This window comes from Piliocolobus tephrosceles, unplaced genomic scaffold (genome assembly GCF_002776525.5).
Source record: "Piliocolobus tephrosceles isolate RC106 unplaced genomic scaffold, ASM277652v3 unscaffolded_40, whole genome shotgun sequence".
Taxonomy (NCBI): Eukaryota; Metazoa; Chordata; class Mammalia; order Primates; family Cercopithecidae; genus Piliocolobus; species Piliocolobus tephrosceles.
Genome location: NW_022324309.1, coordinates 180984 through 208768, shown reverse-complemented (window position 1 = coordinate 208768; position 27785 = coordinate 180984). Strand labels below are relative to the sequence as shown.

The 27785-nt window shown below is 36.4% G+C and overlaps 1 protein-coding gene across 1 annotated transcript in view; it reads left to right on the top strand.

The window, feature by feature from the left end:
• The window catches only part of LOC113224822 (tetraspanin-12), a 70496-nt gene that overhangs the window by 29268 nt on the left and 13443 nt on the right, over positions 1–27785 (top strand). The window contains exons 5-7 of the mRNA XM_026454316.1: positions 12811–12885; positions 17698–17805; positions 21587–21730. Coding sequence (XP_026310101.1) covers positions 12811–12885; positions 17698–17805; positions 21587–21730 — 327 coding nt within the window. The remainder of the gene's footprint in view (positions 1–12810; positions 12886–17697; positions 17806–21586; positions 21731–27785) is intronic.

Genomic DNA, 27785 nt, shown 5'->3' with positions numbered 1-27785 from the left:
TTAACAAAAGAAGTATTTGAGCTGAGATGTGATGGAGAAGGGCAAGCGGCAGTGAGTGGTTGTTGGACAGTGGGCCAGGAGAAAAAGGCGCTTTGGAAGACCCAAAGGCTGGTGGAAGGAACAATTGTGATAAGACTGGAAAGCTCACAGTGGGTTTGGAGAAAGGCGCATGTATGTCTTAGGGTAGATATGTGCCAGATATGGCTGAGACTTGGCTGTGTGAACTGGGGCCAAATTGAATGTCAAGCATACTCTGTGATCTGAAGTTTTGTGAGCAGAAGCACGATCTGATCTATCTTTTGCTATGTATCCCTGATGGGAGGGTCTATTCCCTAATCCTGGACCTTCTGCTCATCTACCTGGGAGAAATGGATACCTGGTCTTGTTACTCTTGGCTAAGTAAGGGAGTATCACGTTTTGATAACCTTTTGTAATGATAGAAGAGAGAATGGAGGAGATGCTTTAATTCTGACAATATGCCTTTATTGATGAACGAATAAAGGTACTCATGTGGGGAAGGCCATCTAATGTTTTAGATTTTTTCCAGATGCTCTTTATAAATAAAATTCTATTAATCTAGATGTCTTTAGTTCACACTTGATACTAAAAATATAGTGACTAAGCTAAATTAGGCACCTAGACACTGGGTGCTGGGCTGAGGTGAGTTTAGGGAAGTAAGCCAGCACCAAGGGGACCTTGCTGAGGTTACAACATGAGTTCTTTGGAACGCTGCAGCGATTTTTCAGCTTCAGGGAAAAGACTTTTCATAAACAGTTAACTAGTGTCAGACGACTCTGGTAGAACTGCTTAAACAAACTTGGAGAACAAATTTTTACGAATAAACTTTTCAAGGATGTTAAAAACATTTACTTAGAGATAATGGATATGCTTTCCTCACGTCATCATTGGTTTATTTATAAAAGCAGTTCTTTACTTTTCAACATTGTTATATTCAAATATTTGTTGTAACAAGAGTGCATTTCTTTATAATTATTCTGTCATTTGTAGTTAATTCAAACTTCTTTCTATCATTTAGACTGAATTACTAATGTTTTGGCAAGTTTGGTGATTTAATTTTATCATTGTTTATACATAATTTTTCTTCTCTGAACATTGAGCATGACTGTGAATCAGAGTGTTACATTCACAAATAATAGTGTTCTTGCACTTTTTTTCTGTGGGAATAAAAATATTTATGATTTAGGAAGAAAGTGTATTTGCATGAATCTATTTATCAATGAAAAGAGCAAGCTGTTTACTTGTAATAAATATTTATATATGTGGATTTGTAAAATTTAAAGGAAACTATTTCCTTTAATACCCTTTTTTAACAAATAGGGTTTGTGATCATTCTGGAGAATATACAAAAATAAAGTGTATATCTTGTTTGAAAATAAAAAAATGTGATTTAGAAGGAGATACTTTCACGGACTTAGAGTTATAGATAAGCTAAAAAGTTGTTGAGAGCTATTATAGTACGAGTTTTCTTTCTGCCTAATCAAACGTCTTTTAAAACTTCTCATTTCCTAACTTGTTGTCTTATGAAAGTGTTTTCATAAAGATGCTAACTATTAGCGGGGCGTAATGGCTCACGCCTGTAATCCCGGCATTTTGGGAGGCCGAGGCAGGTGGATTACTTGAAGTCAAGAGTTCAAGACCAGCCTGGCCAACGTGGTAAAACCTCATCTCTACTAAAAATACAAAAATTAGCCAAGCATGGTGGTGCATGTCTGTAATCCCAGCTACTTGGGAGGCTGAGGCAGGAGAATCACTTGAACCTGGGATGGGGAGGTTGCAGTGAGCCAAGGTCTTGCCACAGCACTCCAACCTGGGTGAAAGAATGAGACTCTGTCTCCAAAAAAAATGTAATAAAAATAAAGATGCTGACTATAGTGAACTCATTCCCCTCTTTTGTTTGGGAAGGATCTGGACACATTTGGTTAGGTCTGAGTGAGAGGCACAATAAGGGTCAGAATTTTGTGTGGTATTATTTTGACTGTGTTGCTTGAGATATTGCTAAGGCTCCTTCCTGTTTGCATGTTCATGTGTGGGTTTTGGCAATGGGGACCCCTGTCTCACATTCTTAGGAATGGCCCAATGATCTGTATAGATACCCTTTTCAGAAACCAGTAACAGCCTGTAAATCTTTTGAGATAGGGCTGAGCTTGCACACTTTAGCTGACTTAGCTTACCAGGCAATAGACACTATATACATGGTGACCTCCCTAGTGTGTTTAGATGTTTTATTGACTGACCCTTAATGCCTTACCTCTCATGATGTACATCATTGACCCTGGGAACTTGTAGCCCTCAGCTAGACCGGCACATCCTGGCATAACACATCTCTCTGTCTAGTAGTTTGAACATCACGTGAAGCAAACCCTTACTAATTTGAATTTCACCAACATCTTTAATAAGAAATTAGCTCAGCAATTAATGTAAATTGAACTGAAAAGGGGAGTAAATTAAGATACAACTTTAGAAAGAATCTTCAATATTTATTCAAGTACAAGCGTGCACAAAGGACTGTACATTTTTAATCTGAGCTTAAATTTCTGCATGTCCTGAGTAGTTATTGATACTGGTGAATTTGGGACGGTCTCTAAGACAAGACTCTTTCTTTAACCATTGGTCTATAGTTCTAGTTTATTTTTCCTATCAGGCTGACCTGATTCTATTGACTTTAAAAAAAAATTGTAGAGAGATATTGGACGTGGTGAATGATTGACCTTCAGAAATTACCAAGTGTGTGCTGCTATAGCTAAAACAGAGGCTATGTGTGTATATGTGTTTTCAGCAGCAAGTACTCTTGAGGTTGTTAGTATTTTATTCCCCATGGATTCCTAATAGAAGGACAGCTGTTCCATTATCTTGTACAAATATTTGGCAATGGAATTCCCTTATTTACTAACTATAAGTAACATAATATTTTTAAACCTCCAATCACTGGGAAAGGAAAAATAAACGACTGCCATAAAGATACTTAGCACTGAAAGTTTGCAGAGTTTAGTATTTGACAGGATAGAGACTGGAGTTTATCATTTATCATTTAGTGAACGTAGGCCTTTCATCAAACTTTTTGTTTATTAAAGGTGTTGGCTATGTAGCATGTAGATAGGAGTCAAAAGGCCCCATGTTTTAAAAATATTAAAATGTCCAGTAAAGGATGTTATATTTTGAAATAACTTTTAGTTGGGGGGAGATAAATCACAGATTGTATAAATTTTACAAGATAAGCAAATCTGACTTTTGTGGTTTTAAATCATGTTGAATGTTACTTATGAAAAAACTCTGAGTTTTTAGTTATAAATTCAGAGAACAGTAAGTTAAAATAACTTTATGTTGTTTATACTTTTTACTTTTCTTTCAGTGTAGTAGATTCTTATTGAGGGGGATTCTGTGATACTTGGTTAATTATCTGCTTGCTTGCACAAAAATAAACTTATGTAAAAGTGTTCAAGGAAAACATTACAATTCTTTTAATGTAAAATTCATTTGCAGTGGCATTTATATAGAAAATCAGTTTGGAAAACAGTTGCCTTTTGTATTTGTGGTGAGTTAGATACAGGGTTTTTGTTTTCTTTAGATAATATGTATCATAGAGTCCTCCCTTTGTAAAGTTGAAAGGAATGAGAGTGTTAAGTTTTACATGTAGAGAGTATATTTTCTCTAAACACGCTCTTAGTGATTGAAAGTATCTTTTCCTATGTTCTTCAACTGCTTTTACCAAGTTTAATACTTTCCACAATACAGGCACTCAATAAATTGATTGGCTTTGTTAGAGAAGATTGCTTTTTTGTCTTCATTAGATGAATAAAAGTTAGAAATGAAAATTTTAAAAAGTCAGTTTTCTCCAAAGTGAAAGTTATTGGAAATACTTACTACAAAAGCAAATATTGTCTTTTTAGAAAGTTTGTTAATACCCATTATTATCAGTAAAGAAGTAAAGACATGAAAAGAAAAAAATTCACTTTTTCATTCATTCAGAGGCAATAGAATACAAATAAGCAAAATCCAGACTATCATTGAATGAAATTGACAATAACAGAAATCTAGGTTCTATGATTTTGTGACTGAAATGAACATGGAAAATAAACTCAAACTGATTTGGGCAAACTGTATGCATAGTTTGTTTTTTTGTTTTTTTTTGAGATAGAATCTCAAAAAAATGGAGTGCAATGGCGCCATCTAGGCCCACTGCAACCTCCACCTCCCGGATTCAAGTGATTCTCCTGCCTCAGCCTCTCAAGTAGCTGGGACTATAGGTGTGTGCCATCATGCCCAGCTTTTTTTTTTTTTTTTTTTTTTTTTTGCATTTTTAATAGAGATGGGGTTTCACCATGTTGGCCGGGATGGTCTCGATCTCTTGACCTGGTGATCCACCTGCTTTGACCTCCCAAATGTATAGTTTTAATAGGCAATATTGCAGAAGAGTTTCACATTTCAAAGCAGGGTCTAGCCTCAGTATACACTTTTTATATTTTTGTTATACCACTTCTATTTTGAATTACTGAGGATACATTTAGGAAAAGGAAGACTGTGCCTGAGCAGTTAGAATATTTCCATTCTCCATTCACCTCCTTTACCTCCCATAACCCTGAAGTATAATTGCGCCACTTACAATTTTCTATGTAAAGCATATTCAAAGTCCTTCAGCTACGAAGTCTTTTCTCTTTGGTGTCAAGGCCTGCGGAGGGCTATTGTTTGTTTTAATTTTGTTTTTACTTTTATCAGTGTGCTCCAAGCACATAATTTAGAGAGCTAATTTAGTTCCGAAAGGCTTATGATGAAACATTGCAGTCATTCATCCTGGCGTTTTTCCACACCCAAGAGGCAATTGCTTTCAATTTTGTCTGAGCCGATTCCTTTGGAATTTACTTCCGTATATCCAAATCATATATTTATGTAATATCTTTTAGTTTATATAGTTTTTAGTTTTGGGCACTATCCATTGGCTTCCACTTATGGAAGATGAAGAACTGGCAACCTTTCCTGCTGTGCCTCCCACCATACTTCCTATCTCACCTCAACTCAGGTATTTCATAATTATGGTTAGATTGATGTTTACATGATTATGACCATGTAAATGCTGTTTACAGCTGGATCCGATAAAGTACTGGGTTTACATTTTCTTTCTGGAACGATCTGTTGTTTTTCTTGAAATTCATCAATTTGTTTTTTGTTTTTATGTGTTTATGTTTAATTCAACTCTGAATTACTTCTTTCTGTTGTAAGTTTTTTCTTTATATAGTCAAATATATTGGGCATTTCATCGAATATATATATATATATATCTTGAATATATATATATCTCGAATATACATATATATCGAATATATATATATATCTCAGAACATTCTAGACTTGCTCCAACCTAGGCTTCCTGAAGCTATTGCCATGATGGGATATCCTTTTACTACCATTCTGGAATTTCCTTTGCCTCCCTTTTGTGTTAGTCCCTCTGTTTCCTGGATTCCAAGTCATTGTCCTTCACTGTTTAGTCTCTCATTTTAGGAAGCATGTCTTCCAGTAATTTCCAGAAAAAAACATTCATAGGAGGGTTTTTAAAGTCTCTGTCCATGAAAATAGCTTTATAAACCCTCATGCATTAATTCTGATGGCTATACAATTCCAGATTGGAAATTACTTTTTCCTCAGAATTTTGAAGACACTCGTCTGCTGTCCTTAAGAAGTCCACTGCTATTTTGGTTTGATTTGAGTCTTGAACCTTTGTAGGAAAGGTATGTAAATTTGACCTTCAATTCTGTGTTTCTAGTAGTGTACTTTGTCATCTACTATACCTGCTGTCCCCAGTCCTGACTCTGCTTTAGTGTCTCCACTTCCTCAAGCACCTCTATTGGTGAAGGTAGGGTAGTCACCCTGCTACATAGGATGGGAGAGGGGCCTGTGTTGGGGGGGAGGTCTAACTTCTTCCTAAATGGGGTTTTCAACAAGTCCTTCTCTCTTTATCCCCGCCTCAGAGCTGCCAATACATGAGTATTTTGGGGACTCTGTGATGTGATTCAGGTCTTCCCACTATTGCTTTATCATTCACCTTTTGGGGGACTGCTGAGAAATTTGTCACCCTGCTCTCTGCTTTGCATTTTTCCAAAATGTACTCGCTGTTGTCTCCTTTTCCTTTTTTCAGTTTTCTCTGGGATTATGCCTTTTAAAATATCCCTTTACATTGTTTTAGTGAAGTTTCAAGGGGAGGAAGGGATAAGGGCACGTGTTGAATCTGCTTTCTTTAGGGGGAAATCTTAGGGGGTGGTGGTATCAGGGAAGGAGATCATTGTTATAAATAAATGTTTCTTTAAGAGAGGGGCCTTCCTTGAGATTTTACTATTTTGACACATATAGTGATGTGAGATAACTTTGAGGGGGGGGGGGGGGAGTGGGAATGAATCCTCTTTGTTTCTACAAGGGGATGCATTTACCCACACATCCCCAAGGGCTTAAATAGGAAGGTGGGTGTCCTGCCCTTCCTTTCCTCCTCAGATACTTCCAGTGGACAAAGGGACTAGTAACATGTCATTCTGGTCATTCTGTGACCAACCTCAGTTTATTTAAGATAACAGACAAATTGATTTCACTACTTTTAAAAAAGAAGTGGCGTTCCCCACCCTCCACACCCATCCTGCTTTAGTTTTGTAATAAAAATGTTTTGGAAAATACCAAATACAGTCTCACTGGACAAGGGTTTTACTGAAAGTTCATGTAATAGCCTTTGGGATTAGACACCCTTTCGTGGGGGTGACACTGATAAGTCTCGGGAGGATGAGCAATTTTATACACCGTCATTCTTGTCCTCTAATCCTAATTACCTCTACTCAAGAAACATATATTGAGTGTCTGCTATGTGCCAGGTAGTGTGGTAAGTATTCAAAACACAGTGATCCCTCTTGTTCATGTGGAGTTTGTGTTCTAGTAGAAATTATGATATGGTTAATAATGGCTACTTTTTAGGAAGTGCTTACAAGGAAGCAGCACTTTACCTTATGGATTCTTTTGCCCAGCATTGCAAGGTAATTTTAACATTCTCACTTTACAAGTGAGGAAACTGAGGTGTAGTGGTTTGCCCAAGACTAGCCAATGGATATGTCAAGTAGCCAAAATCTGAAGCCAGGTCTATTTTACTTCAAAGCCTATGTTCTTCCATTTTTACAGCTTATTTTTTTTTTAAGTCAACAAGACAATTTCACGTATATTGTTTTATTTAATCTTCTATTACCTAAAACATGAAGGCACCCATCTTTGAACCGAAAGTTATTTATTCTCAGCTTCAGTGACTTGGTGAAAACATATGATTGATTACATCATTTAGGGGGTGTATCCTATTATCAGAATGCTGTGTTAGATGCATTTCTTTTTTTTCCTAAATGTAGGTTTAGGAATAAAACTTATTTGTGGAACACAAGTTTTAGTTGATCTGTAGTAGGGGAGCTTAGGTATTTTCAGGAACTCTGTATTGAACAATTTTTCAAAGCAAGTAAAATAGTTTGTAATGGAAATAATGACATTCTAATTTCCTGTATAGACACACATTTATTCATTCTTCATTTGTTTAAAATGTTTAGATGGTAGTAGCTTGAGATGGGGAGAGTTTGCATGTTACTCCCTTTCTTTCACTTGTAAATTGCGTTAAATGTTTAAAGGCATACTGGATTATTACAGCATAATCTACAGAAAAGACACTGGTAAAAGAGAGGCAATATTGAAAATAGAAATGTATAGGCAGAAGTTAAGGGGAGTCAAATGTTAATAAGACACTCAAGGTTCAAATTACAGAAACCCAAGGGAATGCTGAAATTGGTCTTAGTTGGTAAACTGGTCATTATTTCCACTGACATTCCATCCAGTACCTGCTGTGTGACAGGTGCTGCTTGGACAATGGGGATAAAATAATGTTTAAGAACAAGATCCTTGCCAGCCAGAACTGATGATCTGGCAGTGGAAGGAGCACTGTGACTTATGAGTAGGGCAGCCAAATGGTTTGTAAACCAAAGTCTCTGAGACCTGAAATACAGCAGACAAGGAAACCCCGACACACAGAGGGAGGGAGAAAAGTAAAAAAATAAAGAATAGGAGGTAAAATACTGGAAAACAATGATGAGGAAGACACTATGGCACACTGCGGAGAATGAAGGCTACGTATGGAAAGAGGACAAGTCATTATGGATGTTGTTTCACAGACTAGTACAGAATAGCATTTTTTATAATGCTTTCCATTTCCAAAGCATTTTCACATGTATCAAATCAACCTTGATGGAAACTATAAAAGGGGGTTCTTTTTATCTTTATCAGGCAGATAAGCAGACTGACACAAAGATAGTTAAATGGTTTGCTAAAGATCACACAATATGTTTCAGAGCTGGTTTTGAACTTAAATCTAACTCCAAATTCAGAGTGCTTTTCATCATTCTAGAAAGAAAACCCACTAGGAGAAGAGAGGATGAGTTGCTCTGCAAACTAGACTGGTACATACCATCTCATTAAACCATATGCATTGGGAAAGCAAGAAACACGAGGAACACTTGCTGCCACCATCAGGGTAGATACATACATGTTCCCAGTAATGCTGAAGATAACAGGTGTTTGTGTAGTGAATGATTGATATGGATGTACTCTTCATACCATAACACAACTCAGCAGGAACTGTGTTTAATTCTGGGCTAATTTTGTTATTAAATTAAGGATTAGCATCATGCATTATAGATGCTTCAAACCTAGCTCTTAAACTAAATAGCAGCTGAGTGATTCTCAGTGCAATGATCAGTATGAGAATGACTTTATCAAGGACTCAGATCTCGCCACAAAAGAAAATTTAGGCGTAGATGCAGATGGTCTATTTATCCTGTATTAAGGATGAATTTGACATTTAGTGTTTTCCTTGGAATTAGAACACTGGATGTTTCAGGCTACAGCAATAACAACAAAGAAAAGACAGTTGACCGTGAAGCTGCAACATCATTTGTAAAAATATTTTATTTGAATCAAATTTTAAATTTAATTTATTCCGAGAAAGTGTTATAATGTTGATGAAACTTGTCTTTTCAACCTCAAAGTCAAACAAATCAGTGTTCCTGAGTGTTAGTGGAATAAAGAAAAACAATTATTTTGTTCGGGAGAACTGGCATCATATGAACCCATTGGAAATCTGAAAGATATGGTCATTTTAGAGCTTTCCCAGAGTTAAGAGTGTCCAGCTCATAGGAAACTTAGCCCATCCATACCAATCGTGGGCTACATTTGCAAACTGATTAATGACTCCAAGAGGCAGAAAATGAGAGAATATTCAAGTAGGATTTAAAAGGTTATAAAACCTGTCTAGAAATTTACGTGGTTATCCTCAAGGCAAAGTCTGGGAATTTCCTATTTTCTTTATAATCATCATTCATGTCTGTGTTTTATTGATAAACATAGCTTGCCTTTTCAGGGATGCTTTGGTTTTCATTGTAGCCAGACATCAAATATGAAACGAATTTAGGTTAAGAATCTGAGATGCAAAAATGTCTCATAGTTTAATTTTTCTCTGGAGACTCACTGTCTCTAAGGGCCTTTTCTTATCAAAGATTAGAAAAGTGATCTATTTTGTAGTTACTGAACATTTGGTCTCTTTGTAACATAAGATGCAAATATAATATTTTTTATGTCTAGAAATCTCTTAAGTAAAGCATGAAAGAAAGTTTGGAGAAAAATTGGCTTGAAGTACTATGCTCACAAAATTTCTTCTAATCATACTTTTAAGGCTGAAATCTTTAAAGTAAGGCCTAGAAATAACAATACTTTGAAATGATATCTGAGTATATTAAAGCTGACCATGAATACTATGTAGGCCAAAAATAAAAATAGCTTGCAAAATGAGATCCCCTTAACAAAGTGCTACTTTATCCTTTGAACCAACAGTTATTTTGAAGCTGTGTTATTGTCTGAGAGATTATGCAGTTATATATTCTTTATTTTTTATATGAAAGAAATAGGAAGGAACCATATTAAAACAATAGCAATGATTTATATTTTTAAATCATAGGAGGTGTGTTATGGTAGTAGAAAATCAGCCCCGTTTTCTGTATCTTATACTCCACTCCCCCTTTTATTAGCAAATATTATAAACAAAGAAACTTTAAGTTTGAATCCTGATGGCTCACAATCCTAATTCAGTCCACTTTTTCCATCTTCTTTCCTTCATTCTACTTCTGCAATCTTTTATTTGATTTATCACACCTTGCTTTTCTACAGGTCATTTTTTTCACAAAATTGCTAGAATTATGTTTTTATAGTGTACATTAGATCATGCCACCTGCTAATGGGTTTGAATTACCCATGGAATAAAATCCAAAATCCTTTCCATGGCTCATAATGATCTGTTTCTTTGCACCTCACAACGTCTACTTGCATACCCTGTATCCCATCCCACTCTTTCTGTGTGCCAGTTACTATTGAGTTTTTAACCATCTAGCGCACCATGCAAGGCCACACACATCACACTTGGTATTTCCTCTTCCTGGATTGCTTTTTTCAGAAGTCTTAACAGCATTGCTTCTTTCTTGTCTGTACTGACTCATTTTAAAGATCACCTTTATAAAAAGACCTTCCCTGATCACCCAGTCCAAGGTAGCTCCCAGTCCTACTCACTATCATACCATTCTGCTTTGTTTGCGTTTATTCTTCTACTTAACAAATACTCATTGAAAACCTATTATGTGATGAGGAATGCAAGAAAGTACCTGCCCTTAGTAGAGCTTTCAGTCCATTGAAGGAGGATATTCACAAATCGTCACTACCTGGTACTCCCACCCTGACCTCCCACTGTAAATAGAATGGAATGTTCATAATTGCAATGAAGTTTTATTCCTGCTGAAATTAGTGAGGATGATTTTTAGAGAGCTTGTTCTTTCTCGTATATTTGCGGCTTGCCTCTGTAAAATTACCACCACAGCTGGGCAAGGTGTGACACAGGAACACGGCTACAGTGATCCAGTACTCCCAAATTCATTTTGCCCATTCTTGTGCAAGTCACATTATCTGCTGTTTGTGTTAATTTTCTTGTTTGTAAAATGAGGTAGCCTTATCTATTTCACAGGATTCTTGAGTGATTTAATTGTGAAAGTACTTGATAAACAGAGCACTATCCAAAAGTTGTTGTTTTTTTCTAATCATAATAATGGTTTTCAATTCCATCTTTGGTTATGTGGGCTTCAAATCTACACTTTTTTTTTTTGAGACAGGTTCTCTCTCTGTCACCCCGACTGAAGTGCTGTGGCATGATCATAGCTCACTACAGCCTCAATCTCCTGGGCTCAAGTGATCCTCCCACCTCAGCTTCCCAAAGTGTTAGGATTACAAACACACACCACCATGCCTGGATAATTTTCTTTGCTTCTTCTTTTTTTTCTTTTTGTAGATATGGGGTCTCATTATATTTTCCAGGCTGGTTTCAAATTCCTGGGCTCGAGCGACCCTCCTGCCTCCCAAAACCCAAACGTTGAGATTACAGGCCTGAGCCACCACACTCAGCCGAGTCTACATTTCTGATAGTTAGATAAACATTTTTATGTTAATCAAATAAAATTAGATTTTTTATCTTCCCACAGAGCTATTTACCCCTCCCAATTTCTCTGCTTTGGTGAAATACATCATTCTCCTCCATTCTAAATTCAATGAGTCTAATGCCTTGTCAGTTTTCTTTTCCTATACCTTTTAAAATGATTCTTTTCTGCCTATTTGCAAGGCTACCATCTAAGTTCAGGTGCTCACTTCATCCCTCCTCTTGTGCTACCTTCTAAGGGATCTTCACCCTCCCCCTTAGCAAACTTCCTTTTTCCAAATCATTGAGAACTTTGCCTTTATTTCATCAGTTTATAATGTCGTTCCCCTATTCAGAACCTTTGAAAGATGCTACCTTAATGCCTACATGATGGATTTAAAATTCACTAGTGTATTATTTAAAGTTCACTATAATCTGGCTTCAGTCCATCTTTCCCATTTGATCGCTTCTCATTCCTCTTTCTGACCCCCCCACTCCAGCTAGATGGATCTGTTTCCTGTTCCCTGATTCTCTGCTTGACTTTGCAGCTGCCTCTGCACACTTGTTCATGGCTTTTATTTACCTGGTATTCTCTCTTCTCTTCTTTGTTCCAATCCTTTTCACCTTTCGGAACACTGCATATTTCTCTATTTCATAGGAATCTTGAATTTTTATCTCCATTTCTGTTTTTGACATTGTATTAAACTTTGTGTTATTTTTTGCCTATGCATGCCTTATCACAATTTTGATATTCTTTTGTATATCCCAAGTGCCTTCCCCATAATAGAAACTTACTATATAAAGTGTCAACAGTAGTTGAGATTTTGTTCTATGTTGTGCTTTTTCTAAGAATGCAAAGGAGACGCCCCACCCCCATTGCCTAGAAGAGTGAGTTAAAGTCTGCTCATGGGCAGAGCGTTGAACTTGTTGACTGCACCTCGTCCACTTTGAAAGGACTTAGGTCCCCTTTCTTGGAGAACTTGATTAAAGTTTCTCAAACTAGAACATTAAATTCTTATTTATCCTAATGAAAGTAGTGGCATTTATAAAAGATTTTTCTCAGGAGATGGCTAATAAACTATGACTCACTGAGACAAATATTAAATGTTACCTGCAGATATTTCTAAATTTGCTGAAAATTTCCCCATCTGCTTCTGAGGGGCTTCATGGAAACTCGCCTCTGTTTTCTTGTTCACTAGGTAAACATAATACCAAGTTTGTCTTTGAGGAGCCTACTTTATTTTGGTACTATAATAACAGCATACTTTTCTGTTTTTCTACAGTACTTTGGAAGTTTGCTTGTCATTTTCTGCGTGGAACTGGCTTGTGGCGTTTGGACATATGAACAGGAACTTATGGTGAGTTCAAAATAGATATAACTATAATCTAAAACAACAGTTCAACCTTTTAAATTAGATACTTGTATTAGTTCATTTTTACACTGCTATGAAAGAACTGCCCAGGACCGGGTAATTTGTAAAGGAAAGAGCTTTAGTTAACTAACAGTTCAGCATGGCTGAGGAAGTCTCAGGAAACTTACAATCATGGCAAAAGGTGAAGAGGAAGCAAGACACTTTCTTCACATGGTGGGAGGAAGGAGAAGTGTTTAGCGAAGGGGGAAGAGCCCCTAATAAAACCATCAGATCTCATGGGAACTCACCCACTATCAAAAGAACAGCATGAGGGAAACCGCCCCCATGATTCAATTACCTCCACCTAGTCTGTCTCTTGACATTGACACGTGGGGATAGGGGGATTACGATTCAAGATGAGATTTGGGTGGGGACACAAAGCCTAACCATATCAATACTTTAGAGTAATTTAGGCACATGATTATTAATTTGAATGTTTATGCTACATGATAACAGTTAATAGTCCCAATACTTCTGAAAGCTAACACTTTCTTTTCAGTGTCTGAAGCACATTTCCAAGTCATATTTTGTAAAATTTTCTTTGGTATACTCTGTATATGTCTTTAATTCCACAGGCTGCTTAAACATGGGTATCATAGACTAAAAATAGTATATGTTCTAAAATAATTTTACCAATTTTGGAGTTAATAATAGAAAAGATTCATATTCGCAAATGATTAGTCTGAAAATTCTTGAACACCTACATAAAGCCTTTTAAAATGCTGACTGCAATAGTGAACAGATGACTAGGAAACCTACATCTCCTGTTTGCAACAGGCACAACCATTTTCCACCTTAAGTAAGAGGTGTATTTGAAGCGTTGCTGTGTGTTTAGCACAATCTAGAAGCACTCTCACAGTTCCACACTTGGCTACTTGAATATAGCTCTTCATTTTTTCTCTTTTATTTCAGCAGTTGAAATGACTGGGACAACTTTTATAGCTAGCATAAATGAGCATGAAATTTTTCTCAGTCTTAAGATTTTTACTAGTCATGTTTGGCTTACCACTTGCACTTCACCCTTGCACTCACTGGGTATTATTACTTATTAACATTTGCTTACTTCATTGAGGGAAATTAGTGCATTTATTGCTAGTGATGTCGAACGCTTTTGCATGTCTGTGAATGCTCTTTGTTTTCATCGAGGGAGGCCAGACTTTTTCCCCATAAACTTTGTAGAGTAATTCTGTTTTAGTAAAAGGGTGTTTTTCCATGTGTAGTTCTTGGGCCATCTGCAGTAGGAGCCACCCAGGATGATTCTTACAAGTGTGCATTATTGGGCTCCAGCCCAGATGTGCTCAGTCAGAATGGAGGAGAAGGCAGGGAGGAAAGGGCAAGGACTGGGCATTTGCATCTGTGACAAATTGCCTGGGACGTCTTCAACATTTTAAAATGTAGTGACTCTCTAGAAGGGAGAGAGATTATATTGTATTTGTTTCAGAGTGAAGAGAGTCCTTTGGCAATTGAACAGTAAAATAGAAGTCATTTCTGGTGCTGATATACTCTTCAAAGATTCTTTGGTGAATCTACCATTGTGCTTTGAGACTGTTTTGAATACTAAGTAGTAACCACAGACCAGTGGCTACTCTACACACTCCAATTTATATGTCAGGGATGCTTTGGCACACTCACACATATGTTTCTCTGTGAAGACACTCATGCTTCCAGTATTCAACAGCACTAAGCAAGTAGAGAGAGTTCCTGAAAGGTGAAAAGTTAGCTCAGATTCTAACTAGTTGAATATAAAGTTCAGAGCTCTTATTAACATGAACTCTCCCATTTATATAGGAACTTGTTTGCTGTCTTTGAAAATCATGTTTTCTCCCCATCCCTGGAAATTTTATTAGGGGAGTGAAAAAGTACTCAGCTCCAGAGAATCAGTTTCTATGGTTTACTGGTCAAAAGATTGTCTCTCTTATTTTTTTCTGTTTTCAAGTGATAAATGTGTCTCCTTGACATTTAAACCATAGAGAGTACATCTTATCATTAGTTCTGGATCCTGTTACCTCAGCTTTTTATTGTGTTCTGTTTGGTAATTAAAAGGATTTTAGCAATTGGTTTACTTTCTTGTGGATTTTAAACATGGGCATTAGAGTGTATATGCCATACTAATATTTGGTAAATCTTCCAAGATAACAGCAAGTTCAAAATGAATTAGCTTAAGATGGTTGAAATGAAATGTTTTGATTTTAAAGTAATTCTAAGGAATACGAGGAAATTGAAATGAATGTATACTTGTTTAGATACTTTCTTCTATTCTGTTAAGAGACCATCTACGATTAGCCCCTGAGTACTGCAGTACTAAATAGGTGCCCACTACCATTCCAGTTGAGGGCATACATCACTGTTTTGCTTTTGTAAATCTTTCCCATTACATCACCAGAATGGAGCAAGGGCTGTTTAAAAGTGAAATGTAAAAGCAGTTCTTTAAAAAAAAACTTTGTCAGGTTTTTTATTGCTTTTGCACTAATAGCAGTGTGAATGAAAAGTACCATTAAAGTTTATTATCTGCCAAATTTTGCAGAACCCAGCCTTTACATAGAATGGGCTTTGTGCTTTTAGCTGTTCCATGCAAGGAACCAATCAACCTGTGTGTTACTTTGTGGCCAGACCTCAGTATTTGTGCCAGAACCTCAATGGTCTCCTCTGTTTTCTTCCACATTTGGCCTCAGATTGATTGTGGTCACAATAAGGAAACAACCTGTATTTATTTTAGAAGGTAAAGTTTTAAAAAATTGATATATTAACTAAATCAAGTGACTTGACATCAGATAATCCGCTTTCTCATTTCTGTTTTTTTATACGGTTCACTTTCTATTCATTATTCCTTCTCTAGATAAAATCCGTCAATGATATAGTTTCAGATTGTGCATTTCTAGATAATTTGATTCACTTCCATTTATTTTATGCCAAAGTGTTATGAGATAATACTAATTTATGGTGAGTAGTTTGAACTTTGACTAGTTCCCTGAACCTTGTTGAAGGCATATGAACACAGAGTACACCCATTTTGCTCATTATTTGGGGAAAAAATGTGTGGCCAAGTGTTTGGATGTTTTATTGTGTATTTCCAAGTAATCAAAAAAAAAAAAAAAGTTAACAAAGGGAAAAAATGAAGAATTTCTGTGGTCAGGAATTTTGAAACTGCTTCTATTGATATGATTATCTTAAAAAGTAAGATTTTATAATAATCCTAATCTCTAGTTCTGTTGGAGCCTTATTTGCTCATGTCTGCCTTTTTCCTTTTTGGTTCTTGATCTTTGTGTTACTTATTGAATGTCAAGCTTGCTTTACTAAGCCCAGTCTATATTACTTCATAGATCAGATGGGAATGTCCCTCCGGTTTCCCAGAGTTGCTTTAATACTATGTGTGTAATGAGATTAGCATTTGTATACCTCAATTTCTCATGGCCCTGGAGTAAAATCATAGCTTGATATACTGACCAGATTTCTGGCCAGCAATGACTGTTGTATTGTATTGCATTACAACAATGACTGTGGTATTGTATACCTAAAGCTCTGTCATGATTAAATACTCTGCAATAGACATGGTGCTAGGTGATTGGAGAACAGAAGCACAAAAATACTTTAAGAACTGTTCTTTCTTTTTTATTATTTTTAATTTTTTTATTTCAATAGGTTTTTGGGTAACAGGTGGTGTTTGCTTACATTAATAAGTTCTTTAGCAGTGATTTCTGAGATTTTCGTGCATCCATCACCTGAGCAGTGTACACTGTACTCAATGTGTAGTCTTTTATCACTCGTCCCGCTCCCATCCTTCCTCCCAAGTCCCCAAAGTCCATTGTGTCATTCTTATGGCTTTGTATCTTATAGCTTAGCTCCCACATATGAGTGAGAACATACGATGCTTAGTTTTCCATTCCTGAGTTCCTTCACTTAGAATATTGGTCTCCAATTCCATCCGGGTTGCTGTGAATGCCATTCTTTTTCTCCTTTTTATGGCTGAATAGTATTCCATGGTATAGATATTTTCTTTATCCACTCATTGATTGATGGGCATTTGGGCTAGTTCCACATTTTTACAAATGCAAACATTATATGAAAAGTCTTTTTCATATAATGACTTATTTTCCTCTGGGTAGATACCTAGGAATGGGATTGCTGGATCAAATGGTAGGTCTACTTTTAGTTCCTTAAGGAATCTCCACACTGTTTTCCGTAGTGGCCGTGCTAGTTTACATTCCCACCAACAGTGTAAAAGTGGAGAACTGTTCTTTCTAAAATTCTAATATACCTCCTAATTACAACTTTTGAAAAAGTATTGACAAAATTATCCCAGAGTGAGGCTTAACTTGAGTCAAAGTCTTTCCCTTTTTAATTCTTTCCCCTTTATTTTAGTACTTTTATCTGCAGTTGCTTAAAAGAGCAACAACTTCATATTATTTTGAAGTCAAATTAAGGGCATTTCTCTGCAGAGGTTATTTGTTATGTGAAAGTTTTCAGTATGTCTGTAGAATGTACAGTTAATTACTTGTTTGTGATTTCCTTGAGCATTAAAGTGATTTCTCATTTTTTTCGTTAGTACAAAATACCTAATCATTTATCACAAAAATCTACACACTGAGATTGTCCAAAAACTACATTGAATACTCTGAGCTAAATTTAGGCCACAAGCAAATATAAATTTAAAACAGTATTTGTCAATTATAAGACATTTCGAGTATGTGTGTGTGTGTGTGTGAATCTGTGTCTGTGTGTGTGTGTTATAGCTATTGATATTTTGCTTTTTATTACTAGGTTCCAGTACAATGGTCAGATATGGTCACTTTGAAAGCCAGGATGACAAATTATGGATTACCTCGATATCGGTGGCTTACTCATGCTTGGAATTTTTTTCAGAGAGAGGTAAGTGCTGCAATTTCTGAGGTAGAGAGAGTGAACTAAGTGGTGCACTTTCAAACCAGATGTTTAAAGCTTTGGCTTTGGTAATTTCCTCTGTGCTGAAAAATTAAGCCTATGATTCAGTAACCTCTGGTGCAATTCTTTCTTGAAAAATATCTTAAGTAACTTCATGGCCTGATTTTCCTCCCATATATACCATTTCCCCTTTATTTCACATGGTTCACATATATTTAAGAACTTTGAAAAGCCATTTTGCTAAATTATTGTGAAAAGTTTTCTTTTTATGAGGGTTAACTTGATAAATATCCAAGTTCCAGACAAATAGATTTTTCATGACTTTTAGAGCTCTCGATATTTTAAACATAATTTTAGTTTTAAAAAAATGATTGTTCTCGTTTGGGACTTTGAAGTCAGTATATCATTAATGGCATAGTCTAGTCAGAAAGACCTTGGTTAAAATTATAGCTGTGCTGCTTACTGTTAAGTGAGCTTCTATAATATATATAACCCCGTTAAGTCTTGGTTTTCTCACCTGTGAAATAGTGATAATAAAAATACCTATCTCTTCAGGTTGTTGAGAAGATTAAATGATGTCATAAGTTAGATTTCATTTAGCCTATGGTTATTAACAATAACATTACAAAGTATGGTTGCTTTCACCATTTCTTACCTAACTGCCATGTAGCACTGCACCCAACCATCTTCTCAAGTGGGGACTGTATTCAGATGTTTAAAATTTGGTGACTTGAAGTTAACCATTGATCTTGCTTCAAACCAAGCTCTTCTTCCAAGCAGTTTCCTTGTGATTGAAGTCACATTCCCAGATGGATAAGTATTTAATTTCCTTTAATTTATCTTAGTGTTAGGCCACAAAGCATTTGAGAATTAATATCTTACATGATAGATAGCAAGATCTCTGCTCACTAGCTTTGTCCTGGATATGGGCAGAGGTTCAAGTCCAGGACAATCTCCAAATCTGACTCTCTGTGTACAACTGTTGAGATGGTAAAAATTATCATTGTAACACAGATTTCCTGTTTATTCAAGTGCTTCCTAACTTTGTTTGTTTATTGTATATTTGTGCTAAAAACAACACAAAGAGAAAATAAGCATTAGGAAATTTATAGTAAGTTATGTCAGCTACTGTCCTGAGTAGATGCTGCCCAGAGCTTGTTGTTTTCTGGAATTTGTGATGCAGACAGTGATAATCCAGGTTAAAAAACAAAGTGAGTTTTTTTTTTTTTTTTTCTGATGGGAATTCCACCTAGATGGACAATGTACAAGTACTGCAAAAGATAGCACACTTATTTTTAGATTTGTTAACATGGTAAGTTTCCTCCTCCATTATCATAAGACTGTTTTGTGTAAATGGAGATCTCTGAGAACGTGAAAGAGTTTTTTAAATCCCTTCTATTAGTTTGCTATGACTGCTTGCAGATGGCCATCTTCTCCCCGTGTCTTCACATTGTCTTCCCTCTGTATGTGACTATATTTAAATATCCTCTTCGAATAAGAACATCAGTCATATTGGATTAGGGCCCACCCTAATGACCTTATTTTAACTTAACAATCTCTATTAAACACTCTATCGCCAAATGCAGTCACATTCTAAGGTACTGGGGCTTAGAATTTCAACATATGAATTTGAGTGGGGGACACAATTCTAGAATAACCTATATTGCAGAAAGCAACTTTATCAGGTGCCGGTTTCCTTTGCTCCTCATTCAGTGCAATTCTGTGCACGTACCTCAACTTAGCAGACTCTCACTTAAGCCCCATTGACGTTTATTTAATGCCTTTTTAGAATACTAACTTCAAAAAATGTGTTCATTTATTTATTCTAACATAGTAGTTGGAGCATAGGCTTTGGAATAGACTGTGCCACATTCTGACCTGTAACTTTAGCAAGCTACTTGACCATCAAAGGGCTCAGTTTACTCATATGTAAAATGGATGGTATTTTCTAGAGCTTGACACATTAGCAAGAGTGGTACTATCTCACAATACAATATTAAAGGAGACAGGAAAATGACAAGGAGATGTAGACTACAGTAATATCTTGGTATGATGTTGGGCTTACTTAAAGGAATTCTCAGAAAAAGTTTCAGAATAAATTCAGTATCCTCTGTTGAAGATGGGCAATTCTATACAAATACTTACTAAAATAAAAATAAATTCATCATTGAACATTATATACTTAAAATAAGAAAGAACATTATATACTTATATTTGAGAAAGTCATTTATGTAGAATATCTCATTCCCTGACAAAGCCATATAAATAGGCTGTTCCATGCTGGACAGAGTTAGAGTTCCAAGAACTGTTCTGTCATCAACACAGAAAGGACTCATGTCATTAGCAAAGGAGAGAAATTAATTTTCTCTGAGTGTAAGGATTTAAAAAGATGGACGTGGAAAGTTAACGTTTCCTTGTTTATGATTTTTATGAAGTGAAGTCTTTATACTACATATATTATTTAAGGATATTTAATGTATTGTGTGAAATATGTGATGTCAAATTATTGACTAAATTTGTGATGTTTATAGTATACTCATGTCTTCGAGAGCAAGTTTAAAGAAGAAAAATATATGGAAAGTATTTTTTAAGTTTCTCAAAATTTTAGTATTACCCATACCTTTCAGTAATTCATCATTTATAATCCTCTTAAGATGATTTTTTTTCCATTTAAAAATCAGACATTTAGACCAGTGTAACAACACAGAATACTTTGTAGTATTTTCATTGTTTCCTTTTGCATGAGAAGTCCAGAATTCTTCAAAATTAATTTTAGTTAAATTTTGAAATGGTGGGGGATTGTGATATTTTATGATACAATGTTAAACCTGAACATAGATTGATCTGTTGGACTGCATAACTTGCATAGCCAGTCACTCGGCAAAGTTCTCAGTGACTGCCCATAGTCCTTGTTTCTGGCTAGAGGGGAAAGAGCAACCTCCCTCTCTACTCAAGGACAGAAAATTATTCATCATAGGTAATTGTTCTGAATCTGATCTATAGAGGTCCTTAAGCAGTGTTTTCAAACCTTGATCAGAGAAAGCTTTTGCTAATCTTTGGGGAAGTGAGATAAAAAAGAAAAAATGTCAATATAGTTTTTCTTAACTCCAATTTTATTCAAGCTAAAGGCACATCATTTCTTCTGAGATTATGGTAATAGAGTATGAACATTTATTTCGAGAACCTTAGTTGAATCAACACTAGTTGGCCAGACCTATGTTTTTTTCTTAAAGTTTTTGGGTATTTTACTGGCTGAGGAATCGATGTCTACTAACTTTTTGTGATGTGGGCTTTGGTCGACACATGTTTTTACAAAGATTACATAAACTTTTAATATAATATTTGAATATGTTGAACAATAGAAAAATTTGATTAACTGGCCCTTGGTGGTTAGAGGTTTAATAATAAAGGTAAGGTGTCACCTACTTGGGTTTGTTAGTGTGAATGTTCAATCTGTTGCTATGTGTAGTCCCTTGTAGACAAGCTTACAGTTAGGGAGTAAGTCTCAGTCATGCCTGATTTGTTTTTATGTGTTACGGGCATTATTACTCAGAATTCTTCCATTATGCAATGGTTAGCCATGGTGTTCCTTTACTACATTTCTATCATCAACATAGACTGTACACATATCATTAGGTGATGACAGATGTAGCTCTGGGTACAAAAATTTAAAAAAACTGATGTTTAATCTCCTATAAGTTAAGAAAATACTTTTGTGGTTTCTGAGGCTGACTAGTGAATTTTTTTTTTTTTTTTTTTTTTCTTGCAGTTTAAGTGCTGTGGAGTGGTATATTTCACTGACTGGTTGGAAATGACAGAGATGGACTGGCCCCCAGATTCGTGCTGTGTTAGAGAATTCCCAGGATGTTCCAAACAGGCCCACCAGGAAGATCTCAGTGACCTTTATCAAGAGGTAAGACCATATATGGTTAATTTATTATGCATAAATGTTTTCTTAGGAATAACTTTAAAGAATCAACAATATGCCAATGAAATTTTCCTTCTCTGTCTAAATATAAAAGGACTTAAAATTTTCTCTGATATGGGGAGAAGAAGAAGAAAGCTAAAAAAACGTATAAAAATCTAAACACTAATCACATTTTAACAAAGGGAAGTGGGAAAGACCAGGTTTTGTGATTAATTGGATTTTGAACTGTTTTGTTTTGAATCAAGTTCCGACCGCTTGGGGATCCTTTGAAACAGACACAGACAGAGTATGTAGCTCACACTGGATATGCAAGAAATGCAGGGTTTGGAGTTCCTGGACAGAATACGTATTTTAAGAGCCTCCACATAGACCACCAACGCATAGAAGGGGGGAAAAAAGAACCTCTCCAAAGAAAACGCTACCGTGCTACTCTTCGGCGCCCCCTGCTGGCTAATGATTAGTGATGCCAGTTTTAGTTCACTAAGTTTTATAAGTCAATCCTCATGTGCCCAAAACACAAGTACATACTTGTGTTTTCTGGGAGAACTGATCAGAATAATCAGTTACTCCATTTTAGGAGAAGTTTTCCTATTCATTCAGTTTTACTGGTGATTTTCAAACTTTGTTAGCAGTAACATTCTATTTTCAAATCTAAGACTGCACTGTCCTGTACGATAGCCAAATAGCTACATGTGACCATTTGAATTAAAATTAATGAAAATTAAATGTCTGTTCCTCTGTTGCACGAGCTACATCTCAAGTGCTCAACTGCCGCTTGTGACTAGTGGTCCCTGTCCTGGACAATGCAGATATAAGACATTTCCATCATCACAGAAAGTTTTGTTAGGCAGTATTTATCTGGAATGGAAATGCAAAATGTGAATCAGATAGAAGGGAAACTGCTTAGGCTAAGGGGTTGGAATCATTCCCCAGATACATCTCTAGTCAAGTACCTGGTATCACAAGGTGCTGCTCACACTATTCATAATATGAAGCATGTATATATATATAGTATGGCTATAAAGAATGAACACAAACTACATCAGGATTTATAACACATTCATTTTGATATATTTCAAGGTAGTTATCTTAGGAGGTTATACTTTTTTTCTCTAGGAATACTACCATTCAAAGCATCTCTTAGACTGTCTGCCAAAGCAGTTGTTGAGATGGGCAGTCAATTTATATTGTAAATTAATTAATTTGGATGTTGTAATTAATTAAAAGAATGCTGTACTACTTACACAAGTGATCCATTATATTCATGTCCTAGCTATGAGTAACTCTGGGCTGTTACTCATATCTCAGAGGACAAGAATATGTCACCATTTAAGGATATCCAAAATAAAGTGCTTTGGACTCTGAAGGCATGCCCCAAAGGAGAGTGCCAAGTATTTTTTAGGAGTTTAAAAACTGTTATAATTTCCTAGAGCTGCCATAACAAAGTCCCACAAACTGAGTGGCTCCGACCACGTGAATTTATTGTCTCAGCATTCTGGAGGCTAACTTCAAGATTAAGGTGTCAGCAGGGTTGATGCTTCTCTCCTAGCTTCTGGTGGTGTGCTGACAATTTTCCCGGTTCCTCATCTTTTAGAAGCATCACCCTGATCTGTTTCATCTTCACATGGTGTTCTCCTTGTGTGTGTGTCTCCAAATTTTCCCTTTTTATAAGAACAATAGTCATATTGGACGAGGGGCCCACTTTCCTCCAGTCGGACCTCATCTTAGTTACATCTGCAACAATCCTACGTTCCAATAAGATCACATTCTGAGGTACTAAGCTCTTTAACATATGAATTTGGGGAGGACATAATGCAACCGATCACAAGAATTATGGAAACAATTGAATAATTCAGGCTTTTTATTTTAAAAGATGATCAGAATACTTTTTGTCATACTCACGCTGCTGAGAAGCATTGTGTTTGGATGTTACTGTTTTATACATACGTTGTGTAGAAACATTTGGCTTTGAATGAAAACGAATACACAAGATATAGTTTATTGAACAGAAAGTTGTTGTGTAGTGTCTGTAGATTATGGCAGTGAACCTAGTTCTTTTGTTTTGTATGAAAGCTAAATATTGGCTACTGTTTGTAGTAGCAATCATCAACTAATAAATGCAGCAAACTCTTGCTTCTTCCGTAAAACAGAAAACAGTACTAATATTTCTGAGGTAGTATTATATAGAAATATATTGTGGATATTCAAATATACTATAACTCACTATTAGACATTAAAAGAACAGATGGCTACAGTACAGTTAGAAGTATAGATGTGTAATTGAAACCTACTAAATTTCCTAGTGTGAATTGTCCATCTGCTAGTTTTTACCAGTAGTAAGTCAATATGGACAATTATTGGGCCACAACATTATGATATAATTTGTATCTGCTTTAGTGATTAATACTGATGATATGATTATAACTACTATTGATCATGAGATCAACTTACCAGATCTTCCCATAAAGTCTGAATATGGACTAATTCTCTTCAGTTTTACTTTATTTAGCTGAAGACTGTCCCACATTAAACATTTAATATAATTTTATTGTTGTAAAACTACAATTCATCTTGACTAGTTTGTCTTAGATTGTTTTTACTAATAATACTACTTTATAAAGGGATGCTTTACTTTCAGGATATCTATAATTGCTTGCTCCATGAATTTTGAAATTGAAACAAGCCATACTATTGTACATGTGCAAGTTGATAGCCCAGATTATTTTGAAAATTTCTCATATTTTTATCTAAAGAATTTTAATAGTAAGCTGGCATTGTCAGCCATGAGATGTTCTTTAGACACAGACTTCCAGCTAAGATGGGGGCTTATTATATCAGAGTAACCTGCTTTTGCATTTTACAACTAATAACATATACTGATATTGGTAGTGATATAGTATGCAGTTATATGCATAGTTGACTTACAAAAGAGGATCATATAGTAGTTTTATGGCATAAATACAATTAAATCCGTAATTAAAAATAAGACATAATTCCACTTTGCCCTGGGGAACATATGTTTCCTAATTACAGTGTGTCCAGAGATCGTTCAGTAGGAAGATGAGGGTTCTAAAGGGAGAAATAAGTGAGGAACAGCTGGAGGTATTTGGGATGTTTATTCAGAAGTTGAGAACACTGAATGGAGATAGTTGAGATGTCTTCAAATATTTCAAAGTTCATAATTCAGAACAGGAACTAGACTTACACATTGTTGCTCCAAGGGCCAGAAGTTACAGGAAGGAAATTTTGAATCAATAGAAGGAAGACCTTGCTCATCAAAATCCGTCCAACTGTGAGACAGGTTATCTTGTAAAATAATGAGTGTCTCATCACTAAAAATATTGAAGTCAAGGTCAGATAACCATGTCATTGGTAGTGTAGAATGGTTTTTTAAATTAAGAGTGAATCCAGACTAGATGAACCACAAGGTCTCTCTTATCTTTCATATTCTGTAAGCTCAGAGATAAAAACTGGCTTTCTTCCTGCAATCATTCTTCAGTAGTCTGAAATCAAGGAAATAAATCATTCTCAACCATCTGGTGGCCTGCATGGTCCCTGACCCAATAATATTTTATGATGCATTTGGAAACCTGTGAAAAATGACAGCAGAAATATAGCGACAATTGCACATTTAGAAACATTCAGGAGCCTTGTTAGGTTTGGCACACAGCTCTTCAAATATCCATAATAAGCTACAAACGTGTATTAAAGTATACGTTTAGAAATCTGTAATGAAAATACCTCTGACCCTCAGTTTGGAACTATCACATTCACTCATTCAAAATTATGATAGGATAACCAATATTCATTCAGAATATTTTGTGATTGCCTACTGGGTTCCATTTGCTCTTCTAAATGCTAGGGATATAGTGGAGAGTGTTGCAGACAAAAATCTCTTCTCCTTTGTAACTTATATTCTGGTTATGGATACATACGTTTAACAAGAAAAACAAACAGCAATAGAAAATAATTTCAGGTGATGGTAAGCACTTTGAAAACTGAACAGGGTAATGTGCTGGAGTTTTGTTGGTGAGGGAGTTACTTAAGATAGATTGTTAGGAATAGACCCTCTTATGTGTGGGTGATACGTGAACTGAGACCAGTTGAAGCAGCCATGCTGGGGAACAGTGTTTTTGGCCGAGGAAACTGCAAGTATAAAGGCCCACCCTTGAGTGGTCTGGGCCGGTGATTGCTGACAGCCCACTCCCATGTTCTTTGGAATCACCTGTGTAACCACACTCTAAATGCGAGGTGTAAGACTTGGTCTTGGCAAAATATCAGACTCAGATTTAAGTTGGCAAAGCACAAGCCTATGGTATCTCTTGTCTTTTCTCACGTGCTGAGTTTTTCATCATATCAGTTACTGAAGTGCAGTGTCTTGACTTGATCTGGAGAAGACAAGCATAAATCAAAGACATAAAGACAGCAGTTGGAAAATAAGTCTTTATAGAGCAGGGACTCTCAACCTCTTGCCCAGGGACCGGGGCTCTTCTTGGATGAACTTCAAGGGAAAAGTGATACTGCAAAAATTGTTTTCAACATTTTATATCCATTTTTTTTTTTCTAGGAAATAAGAGCCATAGCTTTCATCAGCTCTTCTTGGGGTTCCATATGTAAAAGAATGAAAAAACACAGTTGTAAAGAATAGTTGCAGCACTTACCGTCTCCGATAGGAATCTTAGCATAAATAGCCCCTCACAAAGGCTGAAATGCCATTTTCCTCTTCTCTGTGCTACCTCAAGGAAAATAAATGGAAGTAAAGAGGCTCACAACAGGCTCTGCTTCAAATGGACTGACTCAAAATGTAAAACAAAGAGGGACAGAACGTCAACTAAAATATACCTCTAGAGACACATTTCTTTGTTTAGTAGTTAGAAGCTTTCTTCTGTTCAAATATATTGGAGGCTTCTTCAGAAAAGTAGTATTCCCACAGATTTATCTAAGGGCTGGACACAGACGTGTCCTCCACACTTGTGTGCCTTTGGGACACTTTTCCTTTAGACCCTTAGACTTTCTGTGTTCCATGTGTTGGGTTTGAGTTTTAAATAATCTTAATAATTTCTACTTTGACAAACCCATGTATAACTCTTTATAAGTTTATTTCTCTCCCAGTGCTAGAAAACATCGACGAATAAAGGAAATTGGGAAGTACAGGGAGGTGGTTGTGAAGGGACGTGACCTTCTTCCCTGAGTCTTGGCTTACAGGAAAAAGGACCTCATGATGACAAGTGGGTATGGGTTACCAGTGCCCACAGAAGGTAAACAGACTTGTAGAGGTGCTACTCCAGGTTAAAAGTGAGGGTAGCTCATGTTGCTAAAGAAAAAAAAAATCTTTTAATGACACTTGTTTTTTTTTTTTTTCTTTTTTTTTTTTTTTTTTTTTTTTGAGACAGAGTCTTGCTCTGTCGCCCGAGCTGGAGTGCAGTGGCCAGATCTCAGCTCACTGCAAGCTCCGCCTCCCGGGTTTACGCCATTCTCCTGCCTCAGCCTCCGGAGTAGCTGGGACTACAGGCGCCCGCCACCTCGCCCGGCTAGTTTTCTGTATTTTTAGTAGAGACGGGGTTTCACCGTGTTAGCCAGGATGGTCTCGATCTCCTGACCTCGTGATCCGCCCGTCTCGGCCTCCCAAAGTGCTGGGATTACAGGCTTGAGCCACCGCGCCCGGCCAATGACACTTGTTAAAGACGATAAGGAGCCGGTTACGGTGGTTCATGCCTGTATTCCCAGCACTTTGGGAGGCTGAGGCAGGTGGATCACTTGTGGTCAGGAGTTCTAGTCCAGCCCAACATGATGAAATCCTAACTCTACTAAAAATACAGAAATTAGCTGGATTCTGTGGTGCATGCCTGTAGTCCCAGCTACTTGGGAGGCTGAGGCAGAAGAATTGCTTAAACCTGGGAGGTGAAGGAGAATCTCCTTAAACCTGGGATGTGAACCTAGGCGGGGAAGCTTGCAGTGAGCCTAGATTGTGCCGCTGCACTCCAACCTGGGCGACAGAGTGAGACTTTGTCTCAAAAAAAAAAAAAAAAAAAAAAAGATG